Below are 24,173 nucleotides of genomic sequence, written 5' to 3' on the forward strand. Positions count from 1 at the left end.
GTTCTGTCATTTACATGAGTGGTATATTCTTATACTAGCCGATAAATTAGGTATAGCCACTGAGCTGTAAGAGCAATACTGACTGCACTGCCCTCTAGCGGCTGCGGCGTTGTCACTGCGGGCTGCCTGACGCTCCAGGCGGAGAGCGAGACAGTGCGAGGGGACAGCTGCAGCTCGAGCTTTTCTTTCAGATCTTTACATAAGCAAGCGCACGCACGCGCACGCGCACGCACGCACGGACACACACACACAAAAATGAACATTCACCTGTATGCAAATTGTTGTCAGGGAGGGAGCAGTGGCATTATAATGAGAGTCTTTTCTGTCCATTCTAGTGTTATTATGTCCTCTGGTGCAGACACGTGGCACGCAGAACACTGGACTTTGAAACCTTCAGAAACTTGTAAACCAAAATAAAACAAAATAAAAATGAAAAACAGTTCATTTCAAAGAAGCTCGTTTCTGAACCAACAGCTCCAGTAAAGTCAACTTTATTCGGAAAACTGCAGTCAAAACACGCTGGACATACAGTAGCTCGTGGGGAGCGCGTGCTGGTCTGAGCCCGCCTGCACGCCCTGTACGCTGAGGAATAACGCATCACAGTATATCATAGATTATGCTACATTTAGAAAAGCGTTACTTTTTGCATTGCAAAAAAAAAAAAAAAAAGTCTGTTTCTACTGTTTCCCATTTGAAAATGTTTGTTAGTTTTAATAAAGCAAGAAAATTAACATTTTACAATGAATATCTCACTGCACTTTTGCACCAAAACTCAATACTAACGCTAATTCTTTACGTTCATGTGAGATTTTTACCAACATATGCATTGAGAATACTCCCAAAAATAGTTTATTTCTACTTACTGTCATTTTTAAAATGTTTGAAAGTGACTGTACAAACTTTAATAAAGGTAATACATTCCAATTTTGCAATTCAACTAATATTGCAATTTTTACCTGTAACTCTGACCATACAATAAGGCTCTAACCTTAGCATGGTGGGGGATTTGTCACTAAAATATGCATTGATAAGAATAATACAAAATGCTGTTTATTAAATTTTTTTCTCATTTGAGTTTCTTAGAGAGACACTTTTATCACAACATTTCATGCATGCATTTAACAAACTCCTGGACCTGCCCACAAGCTCCTGGATCTGCCCCAGCAAAGGAATGTTTGAAGCAAGACTGAGTATTGTCAGTATAGTAACAGTCAGTATAATTCTGTGGTTACGGAATGCATAGATACTGAAGGAAGAGTGTATAACTCTAACCCTGATGTACTGCAGATTCCTCTGATACAGATTAAGACAGAAATATGCATTTTGGCTAATTAAAAACTATTATTAATCCACCATGCCTAAAATTACTTTAAACCATATACTTTAATCTTGATATATAAATATATGGGAAAAATCCCTTTTCCTTTAAGCTCAGGTCCTCTACCAAATCTTGAGAATGACTGTTTTATCCACCAGTGTCTGGTGCCAAAGGTGTCATGGCACTCACGTAGTGCTATAACATGGTTTACTCACCTTAGTCATGTGTTTACTCACCTTAGTCATGTGTCTACTCACCTTAGTCGTGTGTCTACCCACCTTAGTCATGTGTTTACTCACCTTAGTCATGTGTTTACTCACCTTAGTCATGTGTTTACTCACCTTAGTCATGTGTCTACTCACCTTAGTCATGTGTTTACCCACCTTAGTCATGTGTCTACTCACCTTAGTCATGTGTTTACCCACCTTAGTCATGTGTTTACTCACCTTAGTCATGTGTTTACTCACCTTAGTCATGTGTCTACCCACCTTAGTCATGTGTTTACTCACCTTAGTCATGTGTCTACCCACCTTAGTCATGTGTCTACTCACCTTAGTCATGTGTCTACCCACCTTAGTCATGTGTCTACCCACCTTAGTCATGTGTCTACCCACCTTAGTCATGTGTTTACTCACCTTAGTCATGTGTCTACCCACCTTGGTCATGTGTCTACCCACCTTAGTCATGTGTTTACTCACCTTAGTCATGTGTCTACCCACCTTAGTCATGTGTCTACCCACCTTAGTCATGTGTTTACTCACCTTAGTCATGTGTTTACTCACCTTAGTCATGTGTCTACCCACCTTAGTCATGTGTTTACTTACCTTAGTCATGTGTCTACCCACCTTAGTTGCAATGCCTGACATGTAACTAATATTTATGTCTCCTGTTATTTATGTATCTGATATCATGTGTCCTGTTCCTGTTTAATAATTTTATGTTGTGCGTTTGTAAAACATCATGAACCTTTGAGCCAAGGTACTATATAAATAAAAATGAGGATGATGATGATGATGATGATGATGATGAAGAAGAAGACAAAGAAGATGATGATAGCAGTAAGGAGTTTTTTATTGAAGAAACCCTATTCTGATCTGTACGCCTTTTCTAAAGCTCTAAAAGCCTGTTGTGCTGGATGGTTATTATGTGCACAGAGTGTACTGGACTAGTCTCTAGTGTTGACTCTGATACAGGAGACACACACACACACAGACAACAGATTTGAAGTCCCCTCCAGTAAATGTTTCATTGATGACAGCAAACCTGTAACAATCTGTAAGATCTGTAAAAGTGTGAGAATTTGTTGACTCCAGATGTCTAACAGAGCGAGGAATTCTGACCCAGACACCTGCAAAAAACACACTTTTGCACACACGCACCCACACTCTGTGATCACTGTGTGAGGCAAGTAAAAAAGATCTTAAACATGAATCATTACAGTGCACCTACAAGCTAAAGGAACAGTGTGGCGCTCATCATTAAAGAAGAAGTGTTTCCATCCACCAACGCTTATGACCTGCAGAACCATCTCAGAGGTGCAAGACCCAGCGTGGGAGCAGCACGCCATGACACAGACCAGTTCAACACCACGCCTGGTGATGACACAGACCAGTTCAGCAGCACCCTTGGAGCTAACGCTGGACCAAGGTCACATGTATAAGCACACAAACACAGTGGAAGGACATTAGGCATTTAAAATCAGTTCTCCAAAGAGAATGTGAACATTTCTGCTTTAATATAGCATAGCAACTGAAATAAACTCAGCAACATTAAAATGTGTAGCTTGATATAGTGGTTCTCTTAGTCTGTTTGTTTGTTTGTTGTTTTGTTTGGGTTTTTATTTGTTTGTTTTGTTTTTTCCAATCATGGGTCAGCCTGAACACAACTTGTTTTTGGATTCATGTATCTCATCCAAAAACAGGCAAGGTGATCAAACTTCAAAAATGAATCATTTTCACTCATTAATTAGATTATCATTAGATTAGTGTTTGAAAGATTTTTATATGTGTAACACACATATATAACGCACAAAACCCCAATAACCTGCAGCCCTGGAGAGATCAGTCCTGGAGATATCAGCCCTGGAGAGATCAGTCCTGGAGATATCAGCCCTGGAGGGACTGAAGTAATAAAACGATTACTGTTTTATTGTTTTATTTCATATTATGGTTTGTGTGCGGAAGCATTACTGTACCTTGTGTAATGGCCTCTGAAAGCACCTGCCGGGCACAGAATGATACAGAAGAACTTTAGAGGGGGCGAAAGTTGATCCATTTAATAAGAAACTTTAATAAAGCGTCTGCCAGGAGCACAGCGGGTTATTCTGGTTCATTCCTGACATAAACACACAGTATTGCAGAACTCCGTGGGTTTTTGTGAGAGGTTCATTGTCTTCACTATTCAACTAGAAGCACTTTAAATACAGTGATGAAAAGGCCAATCGTAGGCAGGGAGGTTTAATGGAGGTTTAAGCATCAGATATTAACGATGTCCCTGTGAGTCTGGTCTACAGTACAGGGTATATTAGTCTGGTCTAGATTACAGGGTAGATTACACACTGTTCGAGTGTGTTTAACAAACTGGACAAGGACGAAATTCAAGAGGCAATTAAAGAGTTCTTCAAAACATTCTCATGACATAAAGGTGATGAATCTTCGCTGCACCTGTTTGTTCTGCTTTTGTCTTGGCGCCCCCTGGTGGGCTACTCCACTGTGTCGGACCACAGTCCGGGCAGACAACTCTTAGCTTGTCAGTAGGTCCTCCTCATCATTATTGTCTCGCTAACAGAGCACAGTCAGGCTGATGGTTTCAGTCCTGAAGTGTCCATGGCGATATACGGCGTCCCCTCAGACCAGTACACAGGTGGGACCTGCATACCCAGGAGTTGAAAGGTGAGGTTTATGGTGAAAAGCCTCCATTTGATCAAAGCTCTCTATTCTTTTCAGAGCAAGGCTTGGAATGCAAGGCAACCAATACAGAAAGAAGACAACATGGACATCTCGGATGTTTACATTTCTATCCACAACATAAAGTGTCGGGATTGCTTCAGACTCGCCTGTTGCGTTTCCACACCTCTGATTACAGTAACATCCTCACAGGGCCTGCGGGGGGAGCTATTGAGACTACTCGTGCAGTACCGGCACCCTTAGATACCCTCAGATTAAAGATGCCCGTGTGATAATTTAAAGCAATATGAGTTATACTTTATGTGTAATATAAAGCACATATGTTTGTTTCTGTCTCGGTGCTTTCCAGCACATAGTGTCTGAACAAATATAAATATATTTAAAGTGATCCGATATTGCTTTATTATCACAATGATACGTCGGATATCAGTCTAAATTACGTTGTCTAAATAGAAAACCGAAGACATGTTTATGCAGCAGCAGACGTTTTCTGTCTTTTGGACGAGCTGAAGATAGTTGGAACAGAGTCTTAAATGCAGTGCAGGCCTTTGAACTACATATCCCATAGATCTTTGCTATGAGCTTTATTCGTTCCGCTAATCGCATCACCCCGAGGTTTTGAGAACGCTGTTGGGCTCTGTATGGATCTGTGAGTCAGAGGCTATCAAGACATCACCACCCGTGACTCTGCGTGTCTCTGGAGAACACAGGGGCGCAAACAAAAGCGAAATAGCAATGAAAATGGATTTAAATGTCATTATAGAGAAGATGGAGACGGGCGAGCAGGATGCGGCACTGTCGGCGCTACAGACCTACAACAAGGAGGTAAATAAGACAGGAATGATGGATGCAGTGTGTGGTGGAGTGTTGTACAGCTGTTCGACTGGAAACCACAACGCTAAAACGTTGCTTTTGTTTTGATGTACGTCTGTCGATATATTGGGTCTAGATGTATGTGCGCAATGGCATGGATGTTCCGAACGCAACGGCGCACATTTGCGCTGTGCTGCCTAACAAATCGCCAAACAGATGTCGGAGTTGGAAGCACTTTGCGACCTGCGTGTATCAAATGCTGGGATGATATGATTCATAATTACTTCAGTGTCACAAAACCTTCCAATGGCTGCTGTCCTTGAAGGATTTTCTATTTGCTTCACAAACGTTTGTAGCCCGATAGAAAACTAACCGTAATGCAGATATGTAATGCAGGACGCCTGTAGTATCTTTGCGATGTGTGTGCCTGGATATGTCTGTCTTTTGTCTTGGACCAACGGGCTATTTTTCAGTAAATATGTGGGGTACATTTTCCGCTTGAACACATTCAGAAAGCAGCTGCCTAGTTCTTTAGAACAGAATGAACCCTGCTGGAAGCTGCCCGATCCTCCGAGTCTGCGGTTCACCGCGATCCCTCGGAAACCTTCCGGTACTTAGACGGGAACATTTCCATGGAAACCAAGTCTTTAGTCAGGACCTCACTACTTGGTCTATCTGTATAATTTGCTCCTTTTGGGAGAGAGTGTTAATCCAGATGAGTAGGTATTAGAGAAAATTGCCTGAACGTTTCCTGACTGATATAATTATCTAATTATAAAACCCACCAATCCCTGGGATCGTTGAACAAATATATTAACCGTAGAATCACCGTACAAGTAAATATTCAGTACTACATGCTAGAATTGTAAATAATAGAAATACTAAAATGTTAAGCTTAACATTATAACCAGTGCACTATTTGAAAATGTGGATGGCTATTGAAAAGTTTTGCCTTTTCAGTGTTGGGATGCACTTGTTATGTAAACATGACATTATTTATTAAATAATTTAATTGTTTTTTTGTTTCATAAGGGTGTTTTGGATAAGTCATTTTCAACATTTCACACCTCACATCTTTTGCTATTTACGGAATGAAAATCAAAAGCCAATTTCTGATTTCATTCACAACTAAAACTACACCTTTTTTGCCTAACATTTCACATTTATCCAAAGTGACACAATTATGAGGGAGTACAACTTGAGGGTTATGGGTATTGATCAGGGGCCCAACAGCAGCAACTCAGCAATGGTGGGGCTTGAACCAGCAACCTTCCAATTACAAGTCAAGTACCGTAACCACTGAGCTACCACTAATACACTTAAGCATTGACACAGGCAGATTGTGTTGTTTAGCACGCTAATCTCACACTTATGTCACACTAATCTCACACTAACCTCTAAGGTCTCAGGAGCAGTGAGAACACTAAATGACACTGCAGTTAGCCAGTGCTTATTAGACTCTGTGCTTTCCCAGTACAGTATGTCAGATTAAACTTTGTATGATAACAGCATGTGACAGCTTGTGAAAGTAGTTCTGGAGTTCTGCTGGAAGTTGTGCCTTTTCTCAGATCCTGATATGTCCTGATATGTCTCCTGCACAGTGGCTCAGCAGTATTTGGGTAGGAGATGTTAGTCTTGCATCAGGATTGCTGATGAAAGCAAAGTGTTTATAAGCAAAGTGTTTATACTGTCAATTCATCAGGAGAATTTGAAGTCTATCCTCCACAATTCCCATCTTATAAGTCAAAGTCTGGTTCTTAGCACAGCAATTTTGGCTAGGAAATCTTGTCTGGGGTGACCAGTTGTATCCAGTGCTCCTCTGTGTTAAGTTTCTGTTGGTTTTCTCTCCACAGAAGAACCTGTGCTTCTCATTTCCCCCAGAAGAGCAGGAGGTCAGAGAGGTAAAGTGGACTGGAACCTACTGAACATTCAGCCATTAACACAGTAGTTACAGCCAGTAAAGTAACATGAAACACTGTATGTTAAAATGTCCTGATGTGTAGATTACAGAGCTGCCATAAGGCTGCTGTTTCTTTAAAGCTGTATTTGGAGGCCAGCATATGATACATCCTCTTTCTCGTACCCTTTGTGGTAAGATGGACAGTTTCAGGCATTCCTGGAGATATAGTGGAATGCTGCTGTAAATCCCAAATCTTATCACCTACTCCAGTTTAACTGGAGAAATATAATCTGTTATTTTGATGCAGTAAAAAAACATCATGAGTGAAACATCTCGTGTAGCAAATACCCAAACACCAAATACCCCTGCCCCGCGTGTGTGTGCGTGTGTCCATCGCCACGCCCCTCCCTTGTTAATCATGTGTCACACCTCTCCTTCGTTATCATCCCTGTTAGTGTGTGTATTTAAGGTCTTGCTTGATTATGATTCTTTGCTGGTGTTTGACCCTGTGTTGCACACACTTCTCTGTGCAGGCTATGCCTGTGCTGCACAACTGTGTTTTGCTGTTTCTTGTGTTTTAGTCTGTGAGCATAGTTTTGGTTTAGTTTGTTCTGTCAATAAACATCTGTGTTGTTTGAACCGCGGCTCATCTCTGCATCCTGCCTCTCCTTCCCATTGTTACAAAGGAACTTTGGGGTGTCATAATATGACATTGTCATTGTTTTGGGATTTTTTGGTGATATTTTATCTCTGTCCTTATGCTGTTTGTAGTCATTCATGAAAAACGTCTTGGGCTTCATTTGCAGGGATAAATAACAAATGTCATTTTAAAGAAAATCCATTTCTACCTCTTTGGGGAAACAGAAGGCAATAAGCTTTGATGCTGCATACATTTTTATGGCAAATAAGTCATGAAAATGACACACTTTCCTATACCTGGGCCCTAGAATGGGCCCCTCTGTGCCCTTTCACCTCAGCCCTAGAATGGGCCCCTTGTTGTAAGCTCAAAGTGCTGATGTTTCTGCTTCTGTTGTTTCCTTAGCGACTGGGTGAGCTGCTTCTGGCCTTCCTGGAGCGAGACCTCCAGCCGTCCTGCAAGCTGGCCTGCCTGGAGACCATCCGTATCCTGTCACGAGACAAGAGCAGACTCGAGCCCTTCTCCAGCCGCCGTGCTATGCTGATCCTCGCCCGTCACGCTGCAGTCGCCCACGGCGATGGCAGCACACCTGAGATCCCGGACCTGGACGTGATTGTGGAGGCCCTGAAGTGTCTTTGCAACGTGGTGTTCAACAGCAGTGAGGCGCAGGAGGCCGCCGCCCAGCTGCAGCTGGTGGTGGGTGTGGCCGAGCGGCTGAAGCAGTGCCGAGAGCCACAGTGGACGCACGACGTGCGCTTCTTTGACCTGCGTTTTACATTCCTGCTCACGGCTCTGCGTGTGGATGTGCGTATGCAGCTGGCAAGGGAGCTGCGTGGGGCGAGACTGCTGGCGGACGCCCTTGACGCCACCCTCGGCCTCTATTGGCCCGACACCTACGAGGTGGCCCCCGTCGGAGGGACGGGGCTGTCTGAGTGCCCGCCTCTTGGCAGGATGGAGACTGAGAGAGCCATGGAGATCCTAAAGATCCTCTTCAACATCACATTCGACACTAACCGCCGCAAAGTGGATGAGGTGAGCATTCACATCAGCTCCGTAACAAAGAGGCGAGGGTTCGTGTCAGCTCCGTAACAAAGTTGACGAGGTGAGGGTTCATGTCAGCTCCGTAACAAAGTGGACGAGGTGAGGGTTCACGTCAGTTCTGTAACAAAGTGGACGAGGTGAGGGTTCGCGTCAGCTCCGTAACAAAGTAGACGAGGTGAAGGTTCACATCACCTCCATAACAAAGCCGTTGTCATTTTACACACACCTGAATAAAACTAATTACGATAAATTATATGTACCAAGTTTCCTTTGTTATTCCCTCACTTATTTTTTTTATCTCATGTGGCCACATCTGGATAAATAAAATTCTACTGAAATGTAGCAGAAAGCTCATTTTGACATGATCCAATGAGGACCATAAACAGATGTTTTACGCTATTGGGTTCACATTCAGTCAGTGTTTGTTGGCCACCAGATATGAGTTCTATTATAGGTTCAATGGTGGTGTTTACCTGTGGTGTTTAATGGTAGTGTTTAATGGTAGTATTTAACTGTGGTGTTTAATGGGCACTTTCCCAGGAAGAGGCAGCCACCTATAGACACCTGGGAGCCATTCTGAGGTACTGCCTCATGAGTAGAGCAGAGGGGGAAGACCGCACAGAGGAGTTCCATAGGTGTGCACACACACACACACTCACATACACACTCACACACACACACACACACTCACATTCACACACACTCACACTCACACACATGCACACAGACACACACACACTCACACTCACACACATGCACACAGGCACACACAATTGCATATTTTCTTTCACAGACAAACACATATTTACAATCAAATGCACACACTCAAGCACGCAAAAACACAAACACATACACATGCATATACACACAAGCAAACACACGATTACACAAACACTTAGACACAGCCAGAAGACTCACATAAACACTCTCACACAAATACACATATACAATCACACACTCAGACAAGCATGCAGACACCTTCAGGCTGGACGTGGACACATAATCACAGCCACTGGTGTGTGACACAGATGGACAAGTGCTGTCCAGTCACACTGACACTGCGCAAGCAACTGGAAGAGAACTGTTGAAATTTCAATACCAACTAATTAGTTTTTAAAATATCTCCATAGGATTTTCATTTCTCCCTCTCTGTGTGTGTGCAGTCACACAGTGAATCTGCTGGGAAATCTCCCTCTCCCATGTCTGGACGTGCTGCTTTTACCCAAGGTGCATCAGGCCTCCACCGAGTACATGGGCATCAACATGGACGCCGTCAGTGTGCTGCTCGAGTTCATGGAGAAGCGGCTGGACAGGGTGAGCATGTCACACACACACACACACACACACACACACCAGCCAGCACTGATGAGTGTACCTGTATTGACACAACCTTTCCCCCTGTTACCGACCCGCCGCACCACTTGCGTCCTCTCTGAGGACGTGTGACCTTATGACGACCTTGCGCTGGTGTTTTTGTGTCGGCTGTTTTGAGGAGTGTGGGGCTTTGGGAATCCGCGCTCCAGCCCAGCTGGTGCCCTGCTGGAGATGTTTGTCTGAGGTGCGTCTCTCCTGTGTAGGGGAACAAACTGAAGGAGACGCTTCTGCCTTCCCTCAACCTGCTGACGGAGAGTTCTCGCATCCACAGAGAGACGAGAAAATTTTTAAGGATGAAAGTGAGAGAAAACCAATGAATTTGATCCTATTTGAGTTTGTGTCTATTCTTGTGTTCCTTACATGTGTATGTGGAATATTTGTTTGTTTTGTGAAATTGGCTGTTGTAAAATGTGCTATATAAATAATTTTTTACCGTGCATGTGTGCCTGCTTGTGTGCGTGTGTGCGTGCGTTCAGGTGCTCCCACCCCTGCGGGATGTGAGGAACAGACCAGAGGTGGGGTGTGCTCTGAGGAACAAACTGGTGCGGCTGATGACCCACATTGACACAGACGTAAAGAACTGCGCTGCTGAGTTCCTCTTCGTACTGTGCAAAGAGAGTGGTGAGCTCATGCTGGCACCACCACGCTCACACGCGGCACCTGGCATGCAGCTGCCGTTCCACTCTCAAATCTCTGCTGATTCAACCCGAGTCACACTACATTTGTCCAGTCCCATATTAGTGGCTGTGTGACAGTGGGGAATGTGGTGTTGAGTTAAGATGTTAAAACTGCAGTTCTGCACTGCACAAGGTTACATGAGTACAGGGCTTAGTGCAAACCAGTACAATTACATGTTTATTTCACATGTACATGATATAGTTAAACTGGATACCAATTGGCCTGATTTGATTTGAGCTAGCTTGCTGCTATTGAAGACTAGGTCAGTCTGACATAACTTTCCAAAAACATGTCAATGGGTTGATGGGATAAAGAAATAAATAAATGAGTTTGTCCATCATAACATGTGCTGATTGGATACTGAAGGAGTACCGAACTCCCTTTTTGCCCATGTGCACGTGCTCGTGTGTGTGTGTGTGTGTGTGGCAGTGTCGCGATTCATTAAGTACACGGGCTACGGTAACGCTGCAGGGCTGCTGGCCGCCCGGGGCCTGATGAGGGGCGGCTGGGAGCCGGGCCACTACTCAGAGGACGAAGACAGTGACACAGAGGAATACAGAGAGGCAAAGCCACAGTGAGTCACACCACGCCAGACAAGCTACGCACCACGCCAGACAAGCTACGCACCACGCCAGACAAGCTACGCACCACGCCAGACAAACTACGCACCACACCAAGACAAACTACACACCATGGCAGACAAGCTACGCACCACGGCAGGCAAACTACACACCACACCGAGACAAACTATGCACCACGGCAGACAAACTAGACACCACACCGAGACAAACTACGCACCATGGCAGGCAAACTACACACCACACCAAGACAAACTACACACCACGCCAGACAAACTACGCACCACGGCAGACAAACTACACACCACACCAAGACAAACTACACACCACACCGAGACAAACTACGCACCACGGCAGACAAACTGCACACCACACCAAGACAAACTACACACCACGCCAGACAAGCTACGCACCATGGCAGATAAACTACGCACCACGCCAGACAAACTACGCACCACACCAAGACAAACTACACACCATGGCAGACAAGCTACGCACCATGGCAGACAAGCTACGCACCATGGCAGGCAAACTACACACCACACCAAGACAAACTACGCACCACGCCAGACAAACTACGCACCACGCCAGACAAACTACGCACCACACCAAGACAAACTACACACCATGGCAGACAAGCTACGCACCACGGCAGACAAACTACACACCACGGCAGACAAACTACACACCACACCGAGACAAACTACACACCACGTCAGACAAACTACGCACCACACCAAGACAAACTACACACCACGCCAGACAAGCTACACACCATGGCAGGCAAACTACACACCACACCGAGACAAACTATGCACCACGGCAGACAAACTAGACACCACACCGAGACAAACTACGCACCACGACACACAAACTACACACCACTGTAGACAAACTACGCACCGCACCAGGACAAACTACACACCACACCAAGACAAACTACACACCTTTACTTCTGTGCAGTAACCATCACCAGCAGCAGCTCAGCAGTGCCGTGAGCTGGGTGCAGTCCTACTGACGTGTGTATGTGTGTGTGTGTGTGCGTGTGTGTGTGCGTGTGTGTGTGCGTGTGTGTGTGCGTGTGTGTGCGCATGTGTGTGCACGTGTGTGTGTGTGCATGCGTGTGTGTGTGTGTGTGTGTGTATGTATTCTACTGCAGTATTAACCCCGTCACCGGGCGGGTGGAGGACGAGCAGCCCAACCCCATGGAGGGCATGACAGAGGAGCAGAAGGAGCACGAGGCCATGAAACTCGTCAACATGTTCGACAAACTCTCCAGGTGCAGACTGGAGCAAAGCCCTGCCATCTCATGTCCTTGAAATGTGTTAATGGGAAAAGTCTTTCTTTTGTGTGTGTCTGTGTGTTTTTGTGTTATATCGATATTGTCTGGCTTGTTGGGAGAAAGTAGCTGTGTAAACAACTACAGACGTTTTCAAAAGGATCTTTTGGTTTAGATTAAATGATGGGTTTAGTGTTACTCAGACAGAGGGACGCAGGACGTCCCTCTCTAAGTGAACACAGCGCTGGTGAACTCTTTCATTGCATAAACATCAACAAAAACCTAAAATCTCACAAGAGTAGTGCAGAACGTGCACCGTGGTTAATGCTTTACAAACAGTACAGGTTTGCACTGCTTGGTTTCTTGATAAAGAACAAAAATGGCTTGTGCCTCAGGAACCATGTGATCCAACCAATGAAGCTCGGAGCAGACGGGAAGATGACCAAGCTGGACCCCCACCACCTGCATAGTCTGCCTCCACCGCTGTTCCACAACCCGGACCAGAATGAGGAGGAGGAGGACGAAGAGCACTCGGACTGAATACGCTGGAGGCCGACGGCGTCACCTCGCAGTAACGTTGTGGTGGCAGTTACAGCGACCTTCTCAAAAATGCTCTCTGCTGGTTGAGTAACCTGAAAGATAACAAACAGCTTGTTCACCTGTCACACCTGCATGGGGTTCATCTGTCACCTGTTCACACACTAAAAGGGCCTGAATTGTGAATGACACTACCTGATAAGTACAGTTACACACACACACACACACACCATGTTATTCCCACTTTGCCTTTCTGTGTTTGGCGGTCTGTTCAGCAGTAATATTCTCTATCCCAGCTCATTACTCTGTGACATTACTGACCTGCACAGACCTGCCCAGGGTCTGTCTGTCATGCAGTGGAAGTCACAGAATGCAAGATCGATGCACCATGTCACTGTAGAGCAGAATTGAAATACATTCATTTCCTACATACACACTGATCAGTAAAATGAGTATGTACCTTTAGAAACAAAAACACAGTTCAATTCTCTTTTCATTTTAGAATGGTGAGTTGTGGCCTGGTGTGAGGAACCAATATTTTTTTGTTCATTCTGAGCTCCAACATACTTAATTCAAGGAAGAGAAACATCACGTCTTCGTGTCCAGACACCATGTGATGTCTCATTAAAGCCTGAAGGTTTTGTCCAGGAGGTTTTTAATGCTCGACCGAGTAGATCTGCACTTCTGGGAGATTTTCCAAGTAGGATCCATGTTTTAACCACAACAGTGCATTTGTTTTGTGTTCAAGAGGCAAGTTATTCTATATTGTGTTAAATGGTCTTGTGATATTTTGGTAAAGTTTGTGTAAAGTATGTTTGAAAGAACACTTAATATAATTTGTATTATGCTGTGTATTGAAAAGTTTTATTGTGAAGTTAATAAAAAAAATACAGAAAGCTGAATTTAAGTTATTCATTTCTAAGAAAAACTTTCCCCACAGTTAATACCCGTAGTGAATAACATTTTAATTATCGTTTAAAATATAAACATGTACGCTATTTCACGCTTTGTCTGCTTCTGGATATACTCGGTCGTTTCTTTCAGACGTGACATGCATACATCCGACCACTGGGTGGCGGTGCTGAGCTCGCGAGCTAGTACGCGCGTCTCCCGCTGAGGGAAGAAGAACGGCGCTCGGCACTTAGCAACCCGGCTAACGTGAGTCTCGCGGAGCGGCACTACCAAGAAAAACGACAACGTGTGAAGAATGAAAGATGTCGTGGGATACCTCAGACAGCAGCAGAGCAAGAGCGCCGCGCCAGAAACGGCAGCGCAGTGGCACAAGTTAGAGGACTTGTACAGCAGAAAGTATGGCTTTGTTCGTCTCGAGGTCGCTAGCTGAGTCATTTAGCTTGTTAGCTTACGCTAGTAGAGTTAAGCTAACCTCGAATGTAACGCTAACGCTACTGGATGTACTAATGTACTGAACGGAACCGAACGGAACCGAACGGAACCGAACGGGATGTGTGTGCTGGGTTAAATCCCCGAACATATTACGCTTCGGAGAAGCTAACTACTAGGAAGCTATTTCCAAGCTCGCTAGCTGGCTAGTTAGCCCAGCCGTAGCCCGTTTGTTGGTGTGTGTGTGTGTGTGTGTGTGTGTGTGTGTGTGTGTGTGTGTGTGTGTGTGTGTGTGTGTGTGTGTGTGTGTGTGTGTGTGTGTGTCTCTCGCCCTCCTTTCTCAAATCTAATTAAATCAAGTCATATGTGCTTAATTGGCATGACAGGGTAAATATACCTGTTGCCAGTGCACTACAGTACATGTAAATGTATTATTAATATACAAATGAATAAGAGGTTTTATACAGGATAGGAAATCAAGTTCAGGTACTGGACTAGTAATCAGAAGGTTGCTGGTTCCAGTCCCACCACTGCCAAGTTTCCACTGTTCGGCCCCTGAGCAAGACCCTTAACCCTCAATTACTCGATGTGTTCAGTCAGAATTGTAAGTCGCTTTGGATGACAGCTAAATGGCGTGAATATACTTGTCAAGACTCAATTAGGCATTTTGACAAGTTCCCTTAAACCTGACGTGTAGGCTGTGGGACAAAGTGCTAGTGTTTTTATTTATTTTGTTTTATAAGGCTGTGGCATCAGCTGACCCTGAAGCTGACTGATTTTGTCCAAGAGCCCTTCTTCTCCAAGGGGGACGCCATCATTCAGGTAACTTGTTCTTCACTTGTGTGAGTTTATCGTTGACAAAGTGAGTCTGTTCTGCACCGTGAAATTTCATTTGTGTTACGCAGCTTTATGACAACTTCATCAGCGATTTCGAACACAGGTGAGCTTGTGGCACTTAATTTATGGTCTGAAAGAACATACACATGATTCATTTATCAATATTCTGACCAAATGCTCCTTACAAATATTTCCTTTCTTTTTCATTTTAGAATCAATCCATTGTCACTAGTGGAAATTATTCTCCATGTCGTCAGACAAATGCCAGGTAACTCACTGTGTGTGTGTGTGTGTGTGGTGAGAGAACGGTTTCCATTTAAAGTGAGTTGTTAGGTCTCTGTCACTGTTTTGTTTGTCCCATTCTGCGACACATGCAATCTTTAATCATTATTATATTATTATGTTTTGTAATAATTAAGATATTCATTGTACTGTTACCCATTTAAACTTGAGTCTACTTCCAACAGATCCAAATACTGCCATAACCTTTCTTGAAAAAACAAAAGAGAAGGTAGTGTGGTATTTCATGCATTCATTCACTTGCTCAGTAACTTTAAAAAGAGGCGTGGCTTATTGTATTTGTATTCGCTTCTCTTTGTGCCACCCCTCCCCCACCCCGTTAATAAGGTGAAGGCAAATGATGAATCAGTCATCCTGTGCAAAACCACAATCGGAAGCCTCAAGCTAGACATCGGTGATCTTCCCACAACAAAAGTATGAACCGGCCTGCTGTTCAACTACTGTTGGGTTGCTCTGTGTACTGCTTCTCACTGTCCTTCATTCTTCAGAAACTGATTGAGGAGGTTGAGGTTCTGTTGAACACTCTGCCAGGTGTGACGTCTGTGCACGGCCGGTTCTACGACCTGTCCAGCAAATATTACCGCATCATTGGAAACCACGCACTCTACTACAGGGACGCACTCCGCTACCTGGGCTGTGTGGACGACAAAGTCATGCCTGGTAACCCTGAGCATCCGAGGGCTGGGTTTGTGGCATGAATAACACAGGGTGCATTGGAAGGTGTGCCCTCTAGGGAAACTGTATAGGAACACAGGCTGTATAGGGAAAGGGCGCCCTCTAGTGGAACTGGAGCCAGCCAGTAGAGTGGATTATTGTTTATTGTTGTGGTGGTGTTGGGTTTTTTTTGTTACTACAAATAAAGAAAATTAGAAAATAGACATTTTGCAGAAACGCTTGCTGTACTATTGATTTCAGGCCTGGATTAAATGAGGTAACAGAATTTTGCTCACTGTGCTCACTGTGGTCTGTTTCTTCAGAGGCAGAACAGCAGGAGAGAGCCTTCACACTGGGATTGGCTGGCCTGCTCGGAGAGGGCGTGTACAATTTTGGAGAGCTGGTATGTGATTGGACAGAAGTCCCCTTGCAGCAGTACCGGTTGCAGTGTAATGCTTTGGCGTTTGCTGATGACGATGTGCTTGATTGTAGCTGATGCATCCAGTGTTGGAGTCCCTGAGGAACACAGATAAACAGTGGCTTATAGAGACCCTCTACGCCTTTAACTCAGGCAACGTTGAGAAGTTCCAGGCTCTGAAGTCTGTCTGGGGACAGCAGGTAAGAGAATGTTTAGACTCCAGTGTTAACACACACTGAAGTTGAACCTTCAGTCTTGGTCATGTCAGTATATTTACCAGCATGTTCACAGATGTCCAGAAACTGTCTGCAGGGATGTAATGACATGCCAGGGAGAGACTGTCATGATGTTGATATCCAAGGGAGAGTCTGGTGGTGGTGTGACATTGCTGTTAAAACTCATCTGTCTGTTCCTTGCCAGCCTGACCTCGCTGCACAGGAGCCAAGACTCACGCAGAAGATCCAGCTACTGTGTGTTATGGAGGTAAATTCAGCCACATTCTGATTTGCTGAAGGAAGGACCCATAGAACAGGTGTCCAACTCTGGACAAATAAACCCACACAAAGTCTTGGATTTTGTCACTAATAGTTAATTTAACTGTTACTGTACCTGGTTGGACACCCTGTAATTTCACCTTCTGCTGTGTACCGAGAGCACTGTAGACCTTTTAGTGCTGTGATGTTCACACGGTTCTGTGAAGGCTACACTGCTGTGAAGTCTGGCAAGCAGAGCCTGCTAACGATGGCTGGCTTGGGTGTGTGCTCTTAATGAGGAACTGGGTGTTCCCTGAAACACTGTGATGCTTTACCTCATTCCACAGATGACTTTCACCAGGCCAGCCAATCACAGGCAGCTGACGTTCCAGGAAATTGCTCAGAGCACCAAGGTCCCTGTAAATGAGGTTTGTGCCACTGGCCTGCTGTACTGAAGCAATGGTTGGGTGTCATTGTGCTTTTAAGGCCTTGATGTCTTGTTTCCTAAATCACAACCATTTTGTTGTATTTAACTGGTTACCCAAGAAAATGTGACTATTTCCCCTGTTTAAGAAGATTTTAGAAGAAGCACTTTATTTCTATATCTATAAGTGCAGACACAGAAATGCTTTTTTAATGAATTTAGATGTTAAACTAGTATGATCCTTGTTGTAAAATAATCTTCCTTTTTCCACTGCGCACATCACAGGTATTGTGGCTGAATGTGTGTTTTTAGTCCAAAGCTACTCCCAGAAGCGCAGGCTGCTGATTGGCTACAGGTTTTCTCTGTGCGTCAGGTGGAGCTGTTACAGGTCCTCTCTGTCCCTCAGGTGGAGCTCCTGGTGATGAAGGCTCTGTCTGTAGGCCTGATCAAAGGGAGCATTGATGAGGTGGACCAGAGAGTGCAGATGACCTGGGTGCAGCCTCGAGTGTTAGACCTTCTGCAGGTAACAGACGCGCACACGTTTAGGAATTCAGGAAGCTGGCCGGAGAATCGGCCGTTGACGTCAGACTGACCTCCGCGTGATCTCCCGCACACTCTGAGCTCTGCGCGATCTCCAGTCTCTAACGTGGCAGCAGCTCCGCGCTGTGCTGTTCTCTACACAGAAGCCTTTGCTCCCCAGTGACTGAGCAGCTGTTGTGTCTCTACAGATCAAGGGCATGAAGGATCGTCTGGACTTCTGGTGCGGAGACGTGAAGAGCATGGCTGTGCTGGTGGAGCAGCAGGCACAGGACATCCTCACATAAACACACACACACAATCTACTTTTTAGTATTAGGGGATCACCTAAGATATTTCATTAAAGAGATTTTCCAAGTTTGTGTTTGTACTGTTTGTCCTTTCTATTGAGGATCATGGCTAGTACTTGGAGGTGCTCTGTCTGTGTGGGTTAATTGGAGTGAAGATTATGGGTCTTTTTCTGTCCTTTTCTTAAACGGTGAACAAAACTTTTCATTTGTGCCAGTCCACATCTAACATGAGCCAGTGTGAAACGTAGGTGTCTGTCATGGAGGTGTATTTTACCTTTTTATGGTGACCATGTGATTCTAAAAGTTGTTTGGATTGGCTGCTTGATGTGATGTCACAACAGACAATTGTCCCCCAACAAATGAGGTTCTGCAGTGGTGGATTTGTTTGCAGTCATTTGCATTAAAAAATAATCGTTATCCAAAAATGACCTTTTCTTTGCAGCTGTAAAAAATTATAAGGGTGAACACCCACAGTAAAAGCTGAATTATGCTGTTTTCAAATTGGTGCTCTTCAACAATGTCTTTCAAAGTGTACAGGAAACTGTTAAGTCATTAAATGTGAAAAGTCTCCTTTTAAAGTAGTCAGATGCTATTTTTCACACTGATTTGGTAAGTAGACCACTGATTCTATCAGTCTTAGTGTCTGACATTTATCACCGTCTGTGTAAAGTGCAACATGTGGTGCAATTAAGATAATGGCTTGTGTGGTTTACTAATACGTACGGCAGGGTTTGCAAGTCTGGCTGTTTTGTTGCAGTTGGTGATTCTGTTTACTACACAAATTGGGTGCAGACAGATGATTTTCTAGCAGAAACACATTGTGTTCAGCTTATCCCATCCTGACCAGCTGTAGCAGGTTTGTGTTAAAACATGGAACTCTCCACACTGCTGGAATTGGGCTCCCTGATTTAAAACTTTCTTTTGATAGGAAAACACTCATTGCTTGGGTTATTCTTCATGTACTTCATATACTTTGTGTGTCACCTCTGAAGGTGTAAGTGGGTATAAACTCATTTTCTGTAGTGCACAAGTTCTGAAACAACCTTTGCAATTCTGACCGGTTTCTTAGCAACTTCCTCTATGCAACTTTCCTGTGGGAGAGAAGAGGCTGTTTGTGTCTTGCGGTAAAACCTCTCTGAGGATGGCCCCGTTTAACAGCCGTGATAAACATCCCAATAAAAGGAACTAACCCGAAAACATCCTGAGGACTTGAAGTTGAGGCTTCCTCCCAAAAATTCTCTTCCTCTTAAATCTCTGAAACCAGGCCAACCTGATTTTACTATGGAGTCCATCCTGCCAGTGAAATGTGTGCCTGTGCATTGCACACTCCGGATGTTGCGTGTGTGTGAGAGAGAGCGTGACTGAAGGCAGCCCGTTCTGTCCTGTAGAATTGGTCACTCCTTCCCAGCACTCCCTGCATGTACTGTTTTTAAAGTACAAAAGACTCCAGCTTCTGCCTGCGTATCAATCCAGAATACCAGATTATGTCACTTTAACAGACCACATGCCTTCACAGTGATATGTCATGTGCGTTGTGACAATTTGTATGTGTAGAACCTTCTCTGGAAGCAAATGATGACTGATTAAAGTCACCAAGACCACTTCCAGAGCGGATCTGATTGGCCTTCACAGAAATACAGCGCAACTAATCCTTGTAATTGTGTACCAGTGTAAGTAGGGTCATCACCTTCCACACACCTGGTTTATTTACCATCAATGTTCCCCATTTTACATACATATGACTTCAGTGCTCAAAACATATAACTCATGTAAAAAATAACAGGGCACAAGCCCTGTTCTACCAAACTGGAACATTAATCCATCACTATTGCTAAATGCTGATTTCCGTCAGATCTGGTTTTTGTGTATTAATCTACTTTTTAATGGTTGCCACTACATGACGCATTAATTGTAAGGCGTTTGTTTAGGTGTTTGGTACATTCGTTTATTGATGAGGCATAAACAGGGTTTTCATGGCGGAATGCAAGGTGCGGCTGTGACTGAAGTAGCACGCGCTCAGGCGCGCTTCTTGTAGTCTTCTAGGTGCATGAGGATCCATCCGGACGGGACCAGGATCGTCACAAACATCATGGTCAAGCCGATGGCCTGCTCCTGAAAGGGACCCGCAGACCACGTCACTGAGCAGCGCAGACCAGCAGCAGGACATTCGCACGCGGCACATCGCGATTGTGGCGCGTGCCTCTGACGACAGGTGTCTAAAAACACAAGGGACTCCGCGCATGCAAGTCTTTACTCCACTAAGTAAGCGAGACCTATGGAAAGTGACAGGAAGTTAATTTGAAGGCCTTATGGAAATATAATAGTTTAAGTTATATTTTATAATATAAAATATTAAACTATAATTTATATAATAGTTAAGGGATCTGAACGGTAGTAGCTGCTGGATATTAGTACATTTACTCCACGTGTCTGAGGTCCGTCAACACGTACACAAGTGTTTATCCGGTCACTGGAGCGCTAGTTGGGTTTTTAACAACAGCATCATGGCTAACTCATTTCAAAGGCAAAACTGTTAACAGCAGTATGTTGGATACTGTTATAAAAGGCAGAGATCGGGTCTTCTGTAGAGTGGCAGTCTCAGTGTACGCGGGCCCATCCGCGGGTCTCGGCCTGCTTTGGCACCGCAACCTCTTCATTATCGACGCGTTTTCTGTCCTGAAAGCTTTCTGACTTCACCCAAAAGACTAGCATATTCCAAGGATATTTTTACCCGGCTAAGAATGAATTAATATTCGACTAGACAGCGGTTTCTCTTTTAAATAGCGTGGTGACTTTATTTGGTTCCAAGGTCAGAAGCTTGGCCGCTTCCCAAAATAATTGTATTGAGTGGGGAGCTCAGGAAGTGTCAGCAGAGCAGAGTAAGTACAGAGAGAATCACTACACAAAGTTTACCAGCGCACATGCGTCAATATCCGTATGTAACCCTAATGTAAAATGCAGGCTACAGACTGGAGTTCATATTACAAGATCTGCTCATAACGCTGTACGTGCGCACAGTGACGCCGCCAATGGCGTTAAGGTTGTTTGGTTTCGTCTTCCTTCAGTCACAACGTGTGATGTGCATTATTTGAAAATAATCCGCTTGAAACTTTAGCTGCTCGTATTGTTAAAAGACTGGCATATATGGAGTGCGAATCCACGGCTGGTCCGCGAGCCTTATCCAACGCGCGCTGCGTCGGCATGCCACGAAAAACAAGCAGTGCGCGAGCGAGCGCGCGAGCCACTCACCCCGGCTGTCAAGGCGTGCTTCGCTGGCTTTGACGTTATACTGGCGCGAGGGACCACCTGCGGCCTCACCGACGCTCTGAGGAAGCTGAAGGCGCGGCTCACGCTCGACATGACTCTCCCTGTGGGCTCCGCGGGTTCGGTGTGCGGCTGTGAAGAAATGCGGTCTGCAGCGGCGCTCGCGAGGTTGGACTGTGCCCTTCTGCGCGCGCTGTTCGCCGTTCACCTGCTCCGCGTCCGCGCGCGTACTGATCCGCCCCGCGCGCTAGCGGGCTCTGATGTGTTATTGGACGCCTACACCGGAAAGTTCGGATGATCAGACTCTCCGTACAGTAGTCTGGCCTCTGTGGATGTGAGTCATTATAATTTAGGTCTTTTCTAGAAGCCTTCATGACTTGAAAAGGTGATTTAATACAACGGCTCCTCAAAGTCATAAAACACCCTGCAGCTCAACGCACGGACACCCGTCGTTTCAACACCAATAATAATCATAACGCAGTACTAATTTTGGCGTGTGTATTGGGCCCTTACACTGTCGTATTATTTATGAGGCGCTCTTCTCAAATGTGCATTACAACAGCGCGTGCTTCTGGCAAAAAGCGTGCGGCCCGTACAAACTCGCGCGAGCGCGGAAGGCGGGGTTGTATTAGCGTCACTCTCTCCAGTAATAGACGCCCTGAGAATTAGGGCCGCGTTATCCCAGATCATATCTGTGCGAAAAACTATGACTATTTCACAGCCAAAACACTGAGTTTCCGGTAAGAAAGTACACCTTTGGATCAAGTCTGTATTTTGGTTAGTACTGATTGTCACATCTCCCGTTATTCCTATTCAGGTTTCCTGGTGAATCTGTCCCCAGCTCCTTCCCTGGGGGCTTTGAGTACTCAGTGGGGTAGTCTGGACTTTGCCCTGCATTCTTTGGCTCTCATTTGGTGCTCCCTGTTCTGGTTACTCGAACTGTGTCTGACCTCGACGCTGATATTGCTGAAGTTGGAATTATGTAACTTGTATTAAAGAGTCTCTTGGGTAAAATAATCTTAGGTAGTCTCTTGGATAGATGTGAGGTATTTAATCTGTGCTAATTTCAAACCATCATGCCAATACATGCTAAACAGTGTCTGATAGGGGTGATTGTTACACCTTTACAAATGACAAGTGTTACTAATCCGCTAATGACAGCTAAACACAGTTTCTTTATCCTGTTTGTTTTCTACTCTCCTTTTTATATTCCAAGACACTGGGTGAGAAACTGACAGGGGTGTGCAAGCAGACTTAAACTGTGTCAGTAAGGCCAACGGATATTCTATCAGCCCTGTGACATGGAGCAGATAGTGCAAGAAATGACAAAACCACAGAGAGCAAAGCCCAAGCCAGCTGTTTACTGTGGGCTATCGCGGCAGTCAGCAGCATTCAACGCACAGAGGGAGGATGTGTGCACTGCTTGCTTAACTGGGGCAGCAGGTTTGTATTTTTGGACTTACTCCAAGTGAGGCAGGCCTACTGAACATCTGACAGGTGCACATGTTAGACCTGATTAGGAATCTTTTTTTTTAGTGTATCAGTTCTTTTATTTGCATGCTGTGTTGGTATGTACAGGAAGAGGTGCCTGTGAAAATGATTTTCATTGTTTTTGGAAATATAACAAAGTAACGTGTATGTATTCACATGCTACTACTAGATGTTGAAGTCATGGCATATGCACAATGAATTTATTTAGATGCACATTTACTGGTATGGTCACAATTTAAATCTTTACTTTTATTGTTACAACTTACCCAGGTTGTGTTATAGCTTACACTAGTATTGGGGTGAGTTAATTTATAGCTTGCCCCAGTAGTATGGTGGGTTGTGTTACAGCGTACCGGGCAGAGCCCCACCCCCACCTCGGATACTCTCGGATACTACAGACTCATTTCTGTAATGTTGATTCCTGCATATAGACCGATCGTCAGACGCTCAAAATCGCTTCTGAAGCAGGTGAGAATCTGGCCAGCAGGAGCCATCTCTGCTCTTCAGGACTGTTTTGAGCAGACGACTTGAATCACGTTCAAGGAGGCTGCTACTGACGGTGGCACTGTTAACCCGGAAGAGTATACAGCATCAGTGACTGGCTACATCAGCAAGTGCATTGATGATGTTACTGTCTCCAAGACCATCACCACACGCCCCAACCAGAAGCCATGGATGCCTGCTGAGGTGCGCATGCTACTGAGGACCCGTGACTCAGCCTTCAGAGCAGGTGACAGAGATGCTCCCAGGAAAACAAGAGCCAAACTGTCACGTGTGATCAGGGAAGCAAAGCGTGCACACGCACAGAGGATCCATGGACAGTTCAAAGACACTGGTGACACACGGCGCATGTGGGAGGGCATTCAGGCCATTACTAACTACGGGGAAACATCACCTTCCTGTGACAGTGATGCCATCTTCCCAGATGCACTGAATGACTTCTATGCACGGTTTGAAGCGCAGAACAACGTTGCAGCAGAAAAGTCCATCCCTCCGCAAAATGACCAGGTGCTGTGCCTGACGGCGGCTGATGTGAGGCGTACTCTGCGTGGAGTTAACCCACGGAAAGCTGCTGGACCAGAC

The 24,173-nt window shown here is 44.9% G+C and overlaps 3 protein-coding genes across 4 annotated transcripts; 2 read left to right on the plus strand and 1 right to left on the minus strand.

Moving 5' to 3' along the window:
• The first annotated feature begins 4,800 nt into the window (after positions 1-4,800).
• Positions 4,801-13,963, plus strand: ric8a (RIC8 guanine nucleotide exchange factor A). Of its 2 annotated transcripts, XM_035532255.2 has the most exons (10): positions 4,802-5,049; positions 6,891-6,938; positions 7,980-8,606; positions 9,156-9,250; positions 9,779-9,929; positions 10,193-10,288; positions 10,466-10,610; positions 11,097-11,241; positions 12,405-12,524; positions 12,920-13,963. In XM_035532255.2, exons 1-10 carry the CDS (start codon positions 4,960-4,962, stop codon positions 13,062-13,064), a joined length of 1,662 nt encoding a protein of 553 aa, XP_035388148.1. In that variant the 5' UTR covers positions 4,802-4,959; the 3' UTR covers positions 13,065-13,963. The 2 variants fall into 2 exon arrangements, with proteins under 2 accessions (XP_081555148.1, XP_035388148.1); XM_081699022.1 differs by lacking the exon at positions 6,891-6,938 and having other exon boundaries at positions 4,801-5,049.
• A 202-nt stretch (positions 13,964-14,165) lies between these two features.
• On the plus strand, positions 14,166-18,405 carry psmd13 (proteasome 26S subunit, non-ATPase 13). Its single transcript, XM_035532256.2, has 13 exons — positions 14,166-14,369; positions 15,146-15,224; positions 15,308-15,342; positions 15,452-15,507; positions 15,707-15,750; positions 15,867-15,953; positions 16,028-16,199; positions 16,517-16,596; positions 16,686-16,811; positions 17,032-17,094; positions 17,432-17,512; positions 17,915-18,031; positions 18,237-18,405. Exons 1-13 carry the CDS (start codon positions 14,269-14,271, stop codon positions 18,330-18,332), a joined length of 1,137 nt encoding a protein of 378 aa, XP_035388149.1. The 5' UTR covers positions 14,166-14,268; the 3' UTR covers positions 18,333-18,405.
• A 1,849-nt stretch (positions 18,406-20,254) lies between these two features.
• cox8b (cytochrome c oxidase subunit 8B) lies at positions 20,255-21,848 on the minus strand. The gene is made up of 2 exons (XM_026995600.3): positions 21,585-21,848; positions 20,255-20,447 (listed from the first exon to the last, which is right to left on the minus strand). Exons 1-2 carry the CDS (start codon positions 21,693-21,695, stop codon positions 20,352-20,354), a joined length of 207 nt encoding a protein of 68 aa, XP_026851401.2. The 5' UTR covers positions 21,696-21,848; the 3' UTR covers positions 20,255-20,351.
• Positions 21,849-24,173: the final 2,325 nt, after the last annotated feature.

This window comes from Electrophorus electricus, chromosome 16 (genome assembly GCF_041902795.1).
Source record: "Electrophorus electricus isolate QZ-2024a chromosome 16, ASM4190279v1, whole genome shotgun sequence".
Taxonomy (NCBI): domain Eukaryota; kingdom Metazoa; phylum Chordata; class Actinopteri; order Gymnotiformes; family Gymnotidae; genus Electrophorus; species Electrophorus electricus.